The 15,842-nt window shown below is 35.9% G+C and overlaps 1 protein-coding gene across 1 annotated transcript in view; it reads left to right on the plus strand.

Annotated features, from left to right (window-relative positions):
• Window positions 1-10,920, plus strand: part of tmem8b (transmembrane protein 8B) — a 46,754-nt gene extending 35,834 nt beyond the window's left edge. The window contains exons 12-13 of the mRNA XM_055039421.1: window positions 3,748-3,864; window positions 8,316-10,920. Coding sequence (XP_054895396.1) covers window positions 3,748-3,864; window positions 8,316-8,651 — 453 coding nt within the window. The 3' untranslated portion in view covers window positions 8,652-10,920. The remainder of the gene's footprint in view (window positions 1-3,747; window positions 3,865-8,315) is intronic.
• The last annotated feature ends 4,922 nt before the right edge of the window (window positions 10,921-15,842 follow it).

Here is a 15,842-nt window from a genome sequence, read left to right on the forward strand (position 1 = left end):
AAAATTCTTACGCACTGAATGTTGACTTGAGGTAAATGGTAACATTTTCACACCTGATTTAATGGAGGCAAAAGTTTCTACACAGCGCAGGATGCTACATTAATCTATGCTCTATGCAAGCACAGGAAGCTGCAGTCACTGTGGCCCTTTGTCTAACATTTGATTTAAAGTTTTATTTAAAGAAATTTTGGTTGAGAAACAGTTAACAAGTCCTTGTCCTTTTCTCTGATGCTTCTCACTATTCATATTTTTCCTTAAAAATATCCTGCATTATAGCATGTTAAATAAAAATCTTCACATACATCATAGAAGATTCCCTAATTTTATTAGCTTTAGATGCTCTAATTGGCTCAGGTATTTACTGAAACAAGCAGTCGTTCCTTAAAATGACAATTATTTTTGGACAGATGGTTAGAAATGGCCAGCTATCTGTAATTAGATGTCGGATAGCAATAGATTCCACTTGTGTTGTAGTGTCAGTGGGTGATGAGTCGAATAAAAGACAGAACAAAGAGAGATTAGAGTTCTCCAGAGCTGTGTATAAACAAATCTCGCATATGCCTCCGTTCTTAGTTATAAATTAAAAGATCAGAATCTGCGTAGTGTGGCACTAAATTCTCAGCTTGTTGACATATTGCAGAGAATAAACACTAACAGGTGCACCTTCTCCCTGGGTCACCCCCTGGCTGCACACCAATATGGAGCAGTCGGAGGGGAAAGTGTGAGTGTAAATGTGTGTCCCTGTCTCTAAATGAGACAGAGAAGCGCAGGGCGGTGGGGGCTGAGGGTGGAGGTGGTGAGACTGGGAGGTGTGAGTGGGGGAAAGTATGAACATCTGCTGTCCTCTTGGGTTTTCATTTTTGCTTAGTTCTGCAGTATGCAGCCACTAATCAAATCGCACATGTCAGGACTGGCAAGAGGAACTGTGCATGCTTGTGTACTTGAAAAGAGACAATGTGTGTGTTTGTGTGTGTGTTTATCAATGTCTAGTACTGTCGCAGCAGTAGAGGGTAAAGGACCTTTCATTTTCTGATTGCGTCTATGTGTGTGTGCAGCTCATACGAGATTCACAAAGCCTTAAAAGTTTTTACAAATTTGTCAGCAGAATATATTATCAGTCTGCAAACAGAAAGCACTCTAGGTCATTTGTTTATCTCAGTTTGCTAAAGGTCACTAGTCAGTATTATTAATATGTAGGAAAATAATAGTTATCTTTGTTGGAGTAATAAAAAGATTGTTGTGATTACATCATTTGGTGATCTTTTGTTACAACGGTGCATGTATAATTAATAATTAGAGACAATTAGCCAGATGATTTCATTTTTATGTCTTTGCATCTTGTTTCTTTGTCCGCCTATCATGTCTGTTGTTGATAATGCAGTACTGTGCAGATATTTTGCCTCACAAAACAGATTACTTGAAATAAGTTTTTATTTCAAGAATCCTCTACCTTTAGCACATTGTTTAGATATTTGCTACAATCTCATTAGATTATAAAAGATGTAAACATTACCCCACTAATAAATTATTAATAAAATGTTCTTTTCAGCAGCAAGAGCAATAATTTTAACTTTTCTATTTACATAAAAACATCTCAATCATGGTATACATTTTGTCCTAAATTTATGTGTAAGTATTTTTAATTTATTGGGTAAAAATATTAGCGATAATGATCCCCTACTAGTAGATATTTTGAGAGTCAGAAAACTGTGCAGAAAATCTTGCAGCAGAAAATTACCAGATCAAATTAATGTATCATTTATTAACCTAAGTGCTACAACAAAGTTCATCCAAAATGCCCTGAGGCAGATGACTTGCTTCATGTACTCAAATAACAAAATTACAAGGGTTCAAAAAGACAAAACTTCAAAGCAGTTAAATCAGTTGATCAAACTGGTAATTAAAAGCATGGGCTGATGATTAAATATTAAAAAGCAACCGAAGTCCAAACAAAAGACCTTAGCTAAACCTTAAAATATCTCTCAAGACCATTAAGATCTTAGAAGAAAGATTGACTTCTTCTTGGAAGTAGACTACAAAGAAGTACCAGAAACTCCAGGCTCACTGCCATGCAAGAGCATGCAAATGATATAAATTTACTGTAATTTCTGATAAAACATCTTTGAGTTGAAGCCAAAAAAATTAAAAATAAATGCTACATTTCATACAGACAAGGTGTGATTATTCTTAGAGCTCAACAAATCAGCTCTGTTAAGTCATAGTAGCACCCAATAATGGAAGCAGATCAAAAGAGCATGCAAAACCAATAAAATCAGAGCAACGACCTACCAAAGGTTACACACAAGGTGTCTAACATTATTAAATTCTTAATTAGCTTCATGACCCTACATTTAATAAATGTTGTGATTAGCTGGAAACCTGTGCTGTCCATGTTCCCACTTATTAAATTTTAACTGACTTTGGAACATGTTTTGCCCTGTAAGGCAGTGTATTCTTGCAGTGGCATTTAATTCACACATACACACATCAGAACATATTACTGTATATCGCTAGGCATGAAAATATGGGTTGCTGATAAAAATAGACTAACACCAGAGGACAGGAGTTTACTTTAGCTCGTCTGTCACAGTGACTGATAATGATTCATTACAGTAAAAAAAGCCTTGCCTATGAGCATCAGAGCATTCATGCCTGTATACAATGCATGCATTTTTGGGCATCTCCGTATGATCCAGCAGCGCGGTATGACTGATGATCGGGCTGCACAGAGTCCTCAGGCTGCACCGCAAAGCTCCTTTTCTCCTTGGTCTGTGTCAATTAGTCGTATTCTCCTGCAGGCAGGTCATCCCCTCCCAGCTCCAAACTCCCTGGTTTCTCCTCACATTGTTCACCAGACACAAGAATGCAGGCGAAAGTCTTCCTGAAGCCTGTGTGGACAACATATTGATTTTTTTCCCCGCCTACTCTCATTTTATCTCTTTATCTTATGGCTTTTGAATTGTGAATTGGGGAAAACAAGAATAAAAAAAAACTACTTTTGCTATCTATTGTGTGGGGCTTAGGGTTCATATTTTATTTCTACTGTTATTTTGTGCTTTCCACTCTTTGGAATTTGGGGTTTAGCTTCATCTTAGTAGAACTCAATGCCTCCCTGATGAATCAAACTAATAAGACCTTTAATCATTTTTTTTATGTATGTGAAAATCGATTATTGTTCGTAGGTAACTAACAATTCCAAAAATAAAAATCAGTGCCACATCAACACAAAAAATGACCAAATGCATCATCTACAATTTAATCTTTTTTCCATAGATTAAATTGCAAAAACAAGGTTGAGCAAATTGTCCTCCAAACTTCCAAGGATACACTGTGCAACCACAGCAGAGATGGAAGCAAATGTCTTTACTGGTGATTGTTTAAAAAAAAATAAAAAAATATGAATTTTACAGAAACATGGCAGTAAATCTTGAACAAATGTTTCATTAGCATTATAAAATCTAAAATAAATATCATGCTGTTTCAGTTGTCACAATGTATAATATGACCGGGGAGATCTAGTCTGTTTTATATATTTTACAATCTGCAGAAAAACAAACTCAGTAAAGTAATTTTCTTGTAATTACAAAAAATTACAATTCAGACCAATCAATAATAGAAGAGTCGTGCTTTTGCCTCACTACACAATCATCCTTGTATTTATTGGTGATGAGATGATGTGAACAGTGTTTATGGGGGACAGTTATTGATCAGTGTGTGTGTTGTTTTTTTTCTTTCTATCCTGTGAAGGTGCTGTATCTGCTGGGGGCGATGTCTCTGTCTATGGCTCTGCAGCTGGACCGCCACGGTCTGTGGAACCTGCTGGGACCGAGCCTGTTTGCACTGGGCATAATGGCGGTAGCATGGGTAAGGGGATTTCCTCTGCTCAGGTTCAGACCATTTCTCATTAAGTCAAGTTAATTTCCCTATTAGGTTTTATTGTACTTGAGGGAAAATTCTAAAATAGATGTGATCAGATGGGTGAAGGTGTCTTTTTTAAGGGACTATAAAAGCTGCCTTAAACTACTTCAAGTAATGCTTTATTTGAAATTATTTGTTTGAAAGACTCAGTTTGAATCCTGTCTTTCAGATTCAGAGTTATCTACACAGCTCTGAATGCATCACAAAGAGGTTTTCCCAGAGGATGAAAGACAATTATTTCAACACATCTGTGCTTAACATTCAAAGCCACACTGGTTCAAACATGCAGAAGAAACGTGTTTTCTGTGCTGTCCTCCTAATGTTCCATGTGCTAGAAGGTGTTAAAGCATTTAATCTATCATGTAAGCCAATTGAGGGCTAGACATCCATGTGTCTGTGGATAAAAACTAGTTTCCGATCAACATAGCTAGTTCATATTAACATGGAAGAGGCTTTAAAAGTTTTTCTGGCTGTGGGGTATTAGTCATGGCTTGTAGTTCCATTATAACTCTGCATGTACTTTCACTGACTCTTCGAGTCATAATGTGCTCCCTGAACTGAGAAGATAAAAATAATAGTCTTTCAGGGAGGATTCTTGAAAAAAAAAAAAAGAGCCTTTAACACCAACCCCTCTAGATGTGCATCTGAAAACAAGTTTATTGTTTCCTTGGAGAAACAAAAAAGTGTTGAATAAAATGTAGGAGTTTTGTTTATGAGAGTTACTTTACTGTTCACTGAAGGACCTCTTGAAAGCTAGAAGAGCTGCAAAGACTTGTGTTTGAGCACAAAGAGGGAAATGCATTATCTTAGAAAAAAAAAAAGATTGACATTATTTTCCAATGCAAAACAAATTACCAAAAGCATTGAAAGTTAATACATCTAGTTGAGATTAAGTGTAGTTTATAATTGGGATTGTTCTTTAACATTCATACCTCTCTCTATATATTTTGACAATTATCTGTTTCTACAAAAGTCCAACAAACCCTGATCTAAAACTAAAACTGATACATTGTCACGTATTCTACTTCACAACTTGACCACATCAAACAATAATTCAGTCATGTTATTAAATATATTACTATCTTGTGGTCTCATGGGACCAACAGTGGGAATACAAAACAGTAAATAACCTCTGTTATTCACATAGAGTTACAAATAAATGTTCCTTTGTAGATTCTTCAGAAAATGCTTCTTTAAATAAAATCCCAAGCCTCCTCCCTTTTTCCCAGCACACGGCCAGCAAAAGAGATTAAAAATAAACCAAATTGTAAATTTTTAAATTAACATTTTTTAATCCACATAGAAACCTACAATGACTGTAATTGTGCACCATCTTCCATTGTTGATGACTGTATGTGTATGATCTCTGGTATAGATTTTATTACTTCACATTAATGTTGTCAGGGGAATTATTGACATGAACTTGGATCACTCCGGCAGTTCATAGCTTCACAGTATCGAATGTTGCTGCATTCGATACTGATATGTTCGGCTGAACATCATCTGTTTCAGTGCGAAGGTACACTGATGAGCGTTCCAGTTGTATCAGTCCAACTCATCAGCTGATTATGATGACACAGAAAGCACATACTGCTTTTGATTTTGCTGCTCAACTGCAGCCTGAAATAAAATCCAAAGGTTTTCTTTATTGTTGGTGGTGCTAAAGCAGAGCAGCTGCATGAAGACTGGGCCACCTGTGAGTGCTTTGAAATGAGGTAGCAAACTATGGCAGCAGCTGTTTCTTCTTGATAAGAGACTAAGCGTTCATACCAGACTCCAAAAATACACCAGGTCACTAGTTGCTGCTCTGCAAATTGGTTGCCAGAGGTGTCTGAGTTCTTGCTGTATATAGCAACAAGCTTAATGGTTTGGCAACATTGGATGTTTGCATCCTGCATCTTCAGTATAACTGTTTGAATGACAAAACCAGAGAGGTCCCTGTGGAGCCAGTCAAAAGCAAAAGCACAGCTTTGCTCTATACCTTCAGTAGTACAGCTAAACACTGAGGAGAATATTTTTTTTGATTAAACTAAAGTTAGAAGGTCTTCAGCTCTACCATTATGAACTATTGTGGAGAATGTTACTTTTTAAATCTATTTATGTAATATGTATTAATATAGTTTTATTTTTGTGACAAAAATACTAATTGAGGCAAGAATTTCATCTGACCTTAGGTTTGTAAATATGATACTGAACACCTGGTCCTCCAAGATTAAACTTATCAACTAAATTAAATGGACAATAATGCCAATAAATATATAATATGCCATAAAAAACTGTTTACTGCAAATAATCCAGTGCTTTAAAATCATTCTTAAAAGGTTGATTTAATGGTTTACCAAACAGGAGCAGATTCCTCTTTTCAGTTGATTTTCTGTAGGCAGTGCCAGATTTGTAATTTAATTATAATGTCATGTGCAATTTAACAAATACCAACTTCAAGCATTAGCTTTTTGTGTATCATGACAAGCTCAACATAATGAAAGTCTAAACTCTGAGACAGCATTTCTAATCTTTCCCTGACAAATGAAAACTACCTGCAAAACTGAACTCCTCACAGCAACTTCTTTAAAAAAAGAACCTTACTTGGATCTACTGCTAATGTTGCAGGATTTAAAGATAAACCTGGGCAACTGCTTTGATTACTTGACAGTTAATAATTTATAGGCTGTTCGGCTGAGAATGTCTGCATTTCAACAGTCTTCCCTCCGCGCTGCGCCTCTCGGATTGAGCGCCACACGTTCTCTACAAGAGCCCTTTCATTTCAGCTTGTCATGTTTCTGCAAAGCTTGGCATTCTGAATGCTCCCAGACACCACCAAATTAGATCAGTGAAGCGGAGGGCACAGAGCGTCTGCTGCTGCCGCTGCGTAGGGGTGTCATTAGCAGTAAGAGGAAGGGGAGCGGTTCCGATCAGTCAGTTCCAAAATATCCCTATTTCTCCAAACTAAATGAAGTCTCTGACTGGAGCGTGAAAAGACTCTCCCAGTTTAGAATTGTTTGCTTTAACAAAAAAAACATGCAGCGCAGAAGGGAACTGAACAGCCAAAAAACATTTTGTTTTTTCTCTTCACTTCGCACAGATTATTAATCTTCACTCTAAACTGTATTCTGCATAATAACTTAATCACAGCCATTTCCTGCAAGAGTATTTGTAATTATTTTTGCATCTAATGTAGAGTGCGCATTTCCCTTGATAACATCGCAGTTCTTTATGGTAACATTTTCAGGCAGATCTTTAAGAGGTGCAAATAATCAGTGCTCAGAAGCTGATGGAAATAGAGACGGAGTGAGATGAAATGTTGAAGTCTTTTTGTGCTGTGATTGTGGCGCTTCTGGGAACAAATGAGCACAATCTGTTGATTAAAACAAACAGAAACACCATATCCAGTTACTGGAAAACAGAACATGAGCATACATGACAGGACAGATAAGAGACTGACTAACAAGTCAAATCCATCTGCTGATCAGTCTGACATGATGAGGAATACAAACTCCTCAGAATAACACAAGTGGAGATTATTAAAAAAATCACTGTCCCTCAGCTCCTTAAGTTAGAACAGGTCTTTATCTAAAATCCTACTTTAATTTGTGTGAGCTCCAACTCCTATGACCTGTCTCTGAATTGGCTACTCTACATGAAAAGAAATAGATATGGATATTAAGTCCCTTTATGCCTTTTTGTGCCATGCTTAGGCATTTTCCACAATAGCTACCTGACCAGGTTCTGCTGCAGCTCTATACTTTCACAGCTGACATGAGGTTCTTAACAGATAATGTTCTTAGTTTTGAGGTCCAAATAATTCTGACTCATCTGTCTAATAATCATTATTCCGAAAGTCTTGCGTTCTATCTTTTAGACTTCAATCTAGCCTTTTTCTAAGATAGTAAAGTTTCCTCTTTGCACTTTTCAAATAAAGGATAAACATGGAGTTCTCTCTCTCTTCAACAGTCAGGACCAAACCAAAGCTAAAAGGTTTAAACAGGACAAACATCCTTCTGAAGTAGAGATGGTCTTAGGATGCACAACTGTTATGAAATGCTTAGGTGCGATATGAGTGGGAATGTATGTAAAGGCTCTGTTATTTATAGCGTAGCTTAATCTGCAGACTTTCTTTTAAAAATTATGTGAAATAATCTAATATTTTTTATGTGATTGAAACTCACGGAGAAGATGGACAAGAATATTTTGTGTTTTAGTTTTATTGTGAAAATGCTATTTTTTTTAATAAAAATTTTCTTTTAGTAATTTGAATAATCATTTGTGGCTTTTTGTAGTTCCAGGCCAGCATTATATTTAAAATAGAAAGACACCAAATTTTGCTCAGTATATTCTCAACATAATTCTGGGTAAAGCTTACAGCAGCATTAACATGATTTGTTTGGTGATCCCATCAGACTGTGCGCACCATCCGGCGCCGGCGCTGCTACCCGCCCACCTGGAAGCGCTGGGTCTTCTTCCTGTTCCCCGGCACCATGATCGCCACATCCGCTGTGGCTCTGTACGCCTTCGTGGAGACAGAGGAGAACTACTTCTACATCCACAGCATATGGCACATGCTGATCGCAGGGAGCGTGGGCTTCCTTTTGCCACCTCGCGCCAAGCCAGACGCCAAGGTGACCCCGCTGAAGCGCAAGCGGGGCTGCGGCTATCAGCTGTGTGTGAACGAACACGAGGAACTGGGCCTGGTGGACCCAGGCATCATAACCATCAACAGCATCTGTACCAGCTGATAAACTCCACATTCACTACTTTTTACCTTAGAGACACTTCATTGCCTTCTTTTACTCCAGAAATTCACACATGGAAATTAAGCCACAGAACTTTAAAAAAGGAAGAAGAAAAAAAATGTAAATACTTAAATCCTAATGTGACACTGAAATTTCTTTTTCTGTTGTAATGGTCATGGTAATTATGATCAGTATGTAAGTATTAACTATAGTTGAAGTTCTGATGATTTGTGGGTGTATAGTGACACAGTGTTGCTTGTGAATATGTATTTAAAGTCAAAGCTGAAACACTGCTGCTATCTGACGGTGACTGTAAATCTGCTTCTGTTGGTTATTTATTGCTGGTCTTGTAAGCAGGCCGAGAACTATAGTGTGGGAAGGTACGGGTTGCTGTTAACAGAGGACATAGATGGACGTTTACCAAGGGCACGGCTTTTCTGAAATTCTTTTGAGATATATCTTTTGCACTGAAACACAAAAATGTTAGTGTGTAAATTTTTATAACAACAATGGGCATCACAAATGTAAAACCTAGCTGTCATGTGGAATGTTAGACTGTCTTTTGCAAATGCAATTTATCACTTTTACACGAATGTGCTGAGTGTTCTTAGAGGGGAAAAAATATCAAACCTCCTGAAAGAGAAGATAAACGGCAGGAATACTTAAAAGGATAGATTTTTCTTTTTTAATGAGGTTGTGAGGTGTATTTGTCAGCATCTTTCCAATAGCTAAATGCATTCTGAGTGACCTCAGATGGAGAATTACTGAAAAATTTTCTTAGAAGAGGAAGAGCCTTTATAGTCAATTTTTCATCAGTTCTGATTCTGACAAATAGTAAAAAATATGTTTTTCACACTGCCACACTCATATTTACCTTGGATTCAGATTTGTAATTATGTGGTACTGCAGCATGTGGAGTCATAATGCCATAATCATTGTTTGGACATTGTCACAACTCTGACCTTCAATGTATACAGCATATGTTCACCACTGCAAAGGAATCTACTGTATATATATATTATACACCACTGATACAGCAATGGCAAGATAACATTACTAAATGTTACATGATCAAGACACTGATGGTTTAACTTTGCCATGTTGAATACTTACGGTTACTGACACAGCAGGGAACTTGTACCAATGTTCTCAAGAATTTATTAAACCTTTGGTCAGCAGTAAAACATTACATTGTCACCAAAATAGTCATGGCATTTAGTATGGGGAAAAATCCTATAACACAATATAACTTGCTCTACCCTAACTCGGAAATTGATTCGGCACATTTCATCACATGGACTATTTGTAATGGGCCACTACACAAGTGATGCATGCCTTATATATTACACAGGACTTTACATTTCAAAGAATGCATTTTAATACTTCACATTTTAATTCAGATAAAAATTTGTCACAATTCATTTCAAAATGAGAAACAGCACAGCGGCACAACCTCTAACTTATTATCCCGTTGAGACTCATGTGACTATACATAAATTTGATGGAATTTGGTAGAATTGAAAACTAAAGCTACTTTTCTTTCAAATGAAATGTTAACATAAAAAGCATTTTTTCTGTAAAGGCAGTGAAATTAAATATGCGAGTCCGTTGGAGTCTCATGGGGCACGTTTGGCCATGAAGGTTTCCAGAGGGAATATCTGGCACCACATACAAATGCTAAAGCAGTCAAACAATTTTGCTACTGCTCTTTCATTTTTCCAGAACTCTAATTAACACATAAGTCTGATGCCCTGTACAATTATTTATTGGAGAATAATTAACTTTTTAAACAGTTTTGTTTTATAATCAACAATAATCCATATAAGAAAATATCCCTTGGTATATTCTAAATGTATTTCTAATCAGTTTATCCAACTTTTTTTTATTTATTATTATTTTCTTTACTTATCAGACATTGTGAACAATCCTTTGCAGATGCTGCTATTTCTTTGAAAACCTTCATGCCATAAAAACTTACACACAAGGGTTAAACATGAAAACATTTTCAAAAAATCTTTTTTTAAAATGTAAGGGTTTGCATTTGTATACATTTTAACTCGGCTCCCTTGTGAGAATTTTAAGTTGATTCTCCAAACTGATAATGATTTGTTTTTTGACCACTTAAGATGATGACTACTCTTGCCTCCTCCTCAAAGCAATGCTTCAAAAACAACAGAAGAGACCTCAGACATAGACCTTTCCTCGCCACTCTTTTTCTGACAGGACCTCTGTGACACCACATTCATGAACAATAAATGTTTGCTTTCTTTGCCTCGGTATCACTTTGCTGCTCTCAAAGCTTTTAAACACTGAACAACTGGTGAAATCTCTCACTAAGACATCATATTGCCATTCTTGGCCCTAATGGAAGCCAGTGGTTCTCAGACAGTGGGGTGAAATGCTGTCAACAGCCTCCTTTCAGGAATAGAGCAGGAGTGGAGATAAATAATTCTTCTATACAAGCAGCAGACTGAAGGCAGTTCCAGAAAATGCTGTCGATGTGTGGCTTTTTTTCTTTCCTTTTGGAAGAAAAAGCAGAGTTGTGAGACTTTTATGAATTTCTGCTATGTTCCCCCTCGGTGTGATCCATCATTTCCTGTGCGTACCAGATAGTTATGAGAGTATTTCAGGAAGGCTGAAAGGATTTATTATTTTAGCAATGCAAATCCTGGTACAAGGTAAGCGGTGACTGTACCTGGACTTGATGTCGCACATGGAGAAAACGATTGCTGTTAAAGGTATAGTTTGGCATTTGGGAAATTGTGCTCACTCCCTCTCATGTTACGGACGGACTGCCATTGCTCTCACGATGTTAACAGCTACAGCTTTTTTAAAAAGATCTTTTATCTGAGAACAAAAGATTGGAAACAAGGGGAAACAGCTGAGCTCAGTTTGAGCTGGTTAGACAGAACAAATAAAAATCTTTAGCGGTATGGTTGCCATAGTTTCAAATTTAACAAACAAGGAAATGCTGGAATGGTATTGATTTCCTTCTGCAATAAAGTAGATGAACACATTTGCCAAAAATGTCAGTCCATTCCTATTAAAATAATAGGAATGGACAATGTGTAAAAAGAAAAAATAAATCAATGTTAGGGTTATTTTTTAATAATTTAGCCAGTATTTAAATCCAAAGCTATGAATAAGTCACACACATGAATACTAATCGGCCTGAATAAATAGCATCCTTTTTCTTTTCGCTTTTGTAAGCAAAGAAGTTCTTCCTGGAATAAGATGCAGGATTGCTCCACCACCACTGCAGCTAATTACACCAGATTTTTGCACTGTTTGCCTATTCAGCTTTGAAAACATGACAGAATCAGGTCACACGAGGCCAGACAAAGTCCTTATATTTACTGTTTTTCTCTATCCGGATATATTTTCTCTCCTTGACAAATCTTTAACCAGTGTATGGCTTTAGCCCTAAATAAGAAAGAGGCCATATGAGCAATGCTAACTTCCTTATGCTTTTCAAAAAATTTAATGAATCATACCTTAATATCATTTGTAGTATTTTAATTTACGGAAGATTATGTATTAACCACAAGTAACATCCCATACAATTTTGCTTTTATATGTTTATCAAAAAGAAATGCAAATTAGCCCTCTTTTGCTATTTTTTTCAATGCAAGCAAATAATTGAAGATGTATCTTTGAAATGATTATGTCAATAATAAAGAAGAGAAGGGAAGGGAAATCCCAAAAAGAAATTCAGATCTCTCTTCCTTCTCAAAATATAAATATAAATGATTTTTACTTTTTTTTTTTCTCAAAAAGCAAAGTAATGGGAATTTCTGTAATACAAAACTCAGTATTTGGAATGGAGAGTGGACCCCTTGGCACAAATAAAAGGCCTGTTGCTGTGCCTAATGAAACAAATCAGACCCCGATGACAAGGTTTCACATATTAAAACTTCAAACAGTGGATATTTATTTAGTTAAACATCACATGAAATCCAACCAAACACCTAGTTTGTATTCATGGGTTCTTCTCAAATATACAATATTACTAAAAAAGCAGCATACCTGATATCACAACAGCCTTTTCAGCTGGACAGTGTACATTGTATTATGTTCTGCTGATTTGAGCTTTAACGGGCGTTAATGGGCTTCAGAGCTGATATGATACAATACACTGTGCCAAATACAAGTTTGTGTTATGATTTGTTTCACAATACTTTACACACTGGCTTCCACATGTTCATCTGATGTTTTTATCATTGCAGGAATGATGCTTAATGTACATGGATTAAATTCCTGGGCAAAACCAGCTTTAGAGGACAAAGAAATTATAGAGCCAGAAAACATCTTTGAAGGATGAAACAATTACATCTCTATTGACTACATATAATTTGAGTATTTGGAGGAAAGCCACTCTTTAATCCAGGAACACTAATATACGTACCTTGGTGATGCCATATCAGTTGGAACTGCATTGTGTTACTGTCTACTGTCTTTGTGTTGCAAAAAATCTGTGTAACCATGTTTTTGGAAAGGCACTCTCACCTTCTCAAAGCTCTCAAAGCTCTGATTCAAAATCTGATTTTGAAAAAAATCAGATTTCAGATTGTGTGTGCTGAAGCTGAGAGACATCTGAAGGTTTTCTCTTGGCGAACAGTTTGAGACCACAGCCCTAAAGAAAAGTATTCAAATTTTATGTTAATTAAAAAAAAATCAATTCAGTTTAGTTTATTTATATGTTGAGCATGTTAAGTTATTAACATCTTATGTTGAGTCACTTTACAGAACAAATTGGCTGTTCAGTTAAATCATACAAACTGATTAAGTTTAAAGTAGTTCAAATATTTTCTATATCAGGAAATCCATCATATTGCTTTGAAGCACTTCATAAAAGAGACAGAAAGAACATTAAGAATGAAACATGTTCTTTAAAGTTATTAGTTCTACTATAATTTTTCTCAGGGTGGCGTAGTTTGTTAAATTAAACTCAGAGGTTATTATGATCAGCCAGAACAGTTATGAGGAAATACTGTTATTTGTTGAGACTTATGTCGGCATCAAGTTCAGAGAATGAAGACTAAAGTTGGTAGGTTGGTGGATGTTTTGAATAAAGCCAATTGAGTCTAAGATGGCATTAAAGACTGCGTTTAGGCTATCACTTCTAGTGTCAACATGAATGTTAAAATCCCACTCTGTAATTGCTTTTTCTCTCTTTAGCACTAATTTTAATTATAAATCACAAAACTGATCTGAAAATTGAGAGTGAGTGGCTGGCGAATGAAACAAAACTATAAGTAGAAGTGGTTTGAGGGCTTGCAATCTGAATGAGGAAAACAATCCAAAAGAATTGCAGCTATTAATTGGCCTAGGCCTAATCAATAAATCTGACTGGAAGATGGTTGCCACTCCTCCTCTCCCAGGAAGGTGAAAAAGTAAATTCATTAGAAGAAGTTGACTAATTTAGATTAACATAATCCTCTTGCTGCAGCCAGGTATCTTTGAGACTAAATACATTAAATATCCCTAAGTCATTAACTAATAATTTATTAGAAGAGAAAGACTTTATAATCAATAAACCATGTTAAATTGTTTCAACTTTCTATTCTGTAAGACTATTATTTCTTCCTATGGCATGTTAAATCGATTTGACTTTGGCCTTGAGGAAGACATTGTCTCAATAGGGTAATGGGTGGGTAATAATACAGAAGCTACAGAGAAGTTTGTAAAACTATGACTCTGCTTCCAAACAAGCATTTTTTTATTTGCTTTGTGCTTGATATGATCGATCGACTGCACAAAACCTGCCACTATGGGCTTACAAAAAACAAACAAAGCACGTACGACATCGCAGCAGGGTGACTACATGGCAGGTGATTGTTCTCAAAGGATTGCAGATCTGTAGTCGAGCTTTTATTAGATTTTTTTCTTGTCTTCACTCAGAGTGGTTGAAACTGTTGGTGGAGAAAAAAGGCTTCTCCTGTTCAGTAACAACAGAACTGAACTGCTTTCTCCATGGAATAAGATTGAATAGATTTTATTCACCTTGACTTATTAAAGGTGGTCTCAAACGTTTCTGTCATTCTTTATGAACACAGTAGTGTAGAAGTAGAAATAATCTTTATTTTCTCTCAGTGGGAAAATGTAGATGTACCACGAGCAAAGTGACAGGCATGTCGAAACATGCAGATTCAACCAAAGGTGAAGATATACAAATAAGAATAAGAAACTGTACAGTCATGGAATATTTACAGCAATTTCTCTTATGAGAGCACACGAGTAACAACAGATCAAGAGAAAATAAATTAAGATATAGACATTCAAGAGAAAATATGCATAAATTTAAAGCATTTCAAATTCAATCGTCACCTCCTTCAGACATTATAGGCTTTCAATTTGTTTATAAAATTTTTTTTATTTGTATTTAGCCTCTTCTACAGTCATTTTTTGTCCAGTGACAGTTCCTATTACCATATTTCCCCCTTAACTGGACCCATCTTTTTCCATTCATAGAATGCCTTAAAAGATTGTTTTGTACCTAAAATCTCACAGCAAATTGGACAATGTTTGCTTTAATTATGAGTATTGCAGAAAGTGAAGAACCAGACAGAAGTTGAGCTTAAAAATCTAGAAAACAGAAAACAAAACAAAACAAAACAAAAAAAAAACAGCAAAACAGAACCTGAAAGAGAATATGAGAAGCATCAAACTTCATTCAGTTCATCTTTTTGTGCATGTATCTGATTGGCCTGAGTAATTTATAGGTCAGAGTTCGTTATAACGGAAAAGGAAAAACAAACATGAGTGAGTAGATATAATGGTAGATGTAAAAAAGTGAATAATCTACAAATAAATGAATTACTTTATGACAAACTGAGTGAATATAGATTCAGTGAGTTTAAGAGCAACTTCCTCCAGTTGCTCTTAAACTGGAGAAACTTATTTCATATCACAAATTGTTGGGATTATTTATTTTAGTACACAAAAACTTGTCCTTAACTCAGATTGTATGTGAAAAAATCATCATAATTCACAGAAAAATATGCTTGAAAACATTATCTTGTGTGTAAATCTCCTTCCTTTTATCAGATTCCAGCTCAGTGATTTCTTTTACATGACTGACCATAATCAGGCTAATAGTGTGTGGTTAATGAAATTTAACTAAGCTTTCCACAAAATGTGGCTTAATGTAGTTAATGCAATTCGAATGTCGTTTTCCCTTTAATAAATTAAGTC

This window comes from Poeciliopsis prolifica, unplaced genomic scaffold (assembly GCF_027474105.1).
Source record: "Poeciliopsis prolifica strain line A6 unplaced genomic scaffold, Auburn_PproV2 SCAFFOLD014, whole genome shotgun sequence".
NCBI lineage: Eukaryota > Metazoa > Chordata > Actinopteri > Cyprinodontiformes > Poeciliidae > Poeciliopsis > Poeciliopsis prolifica.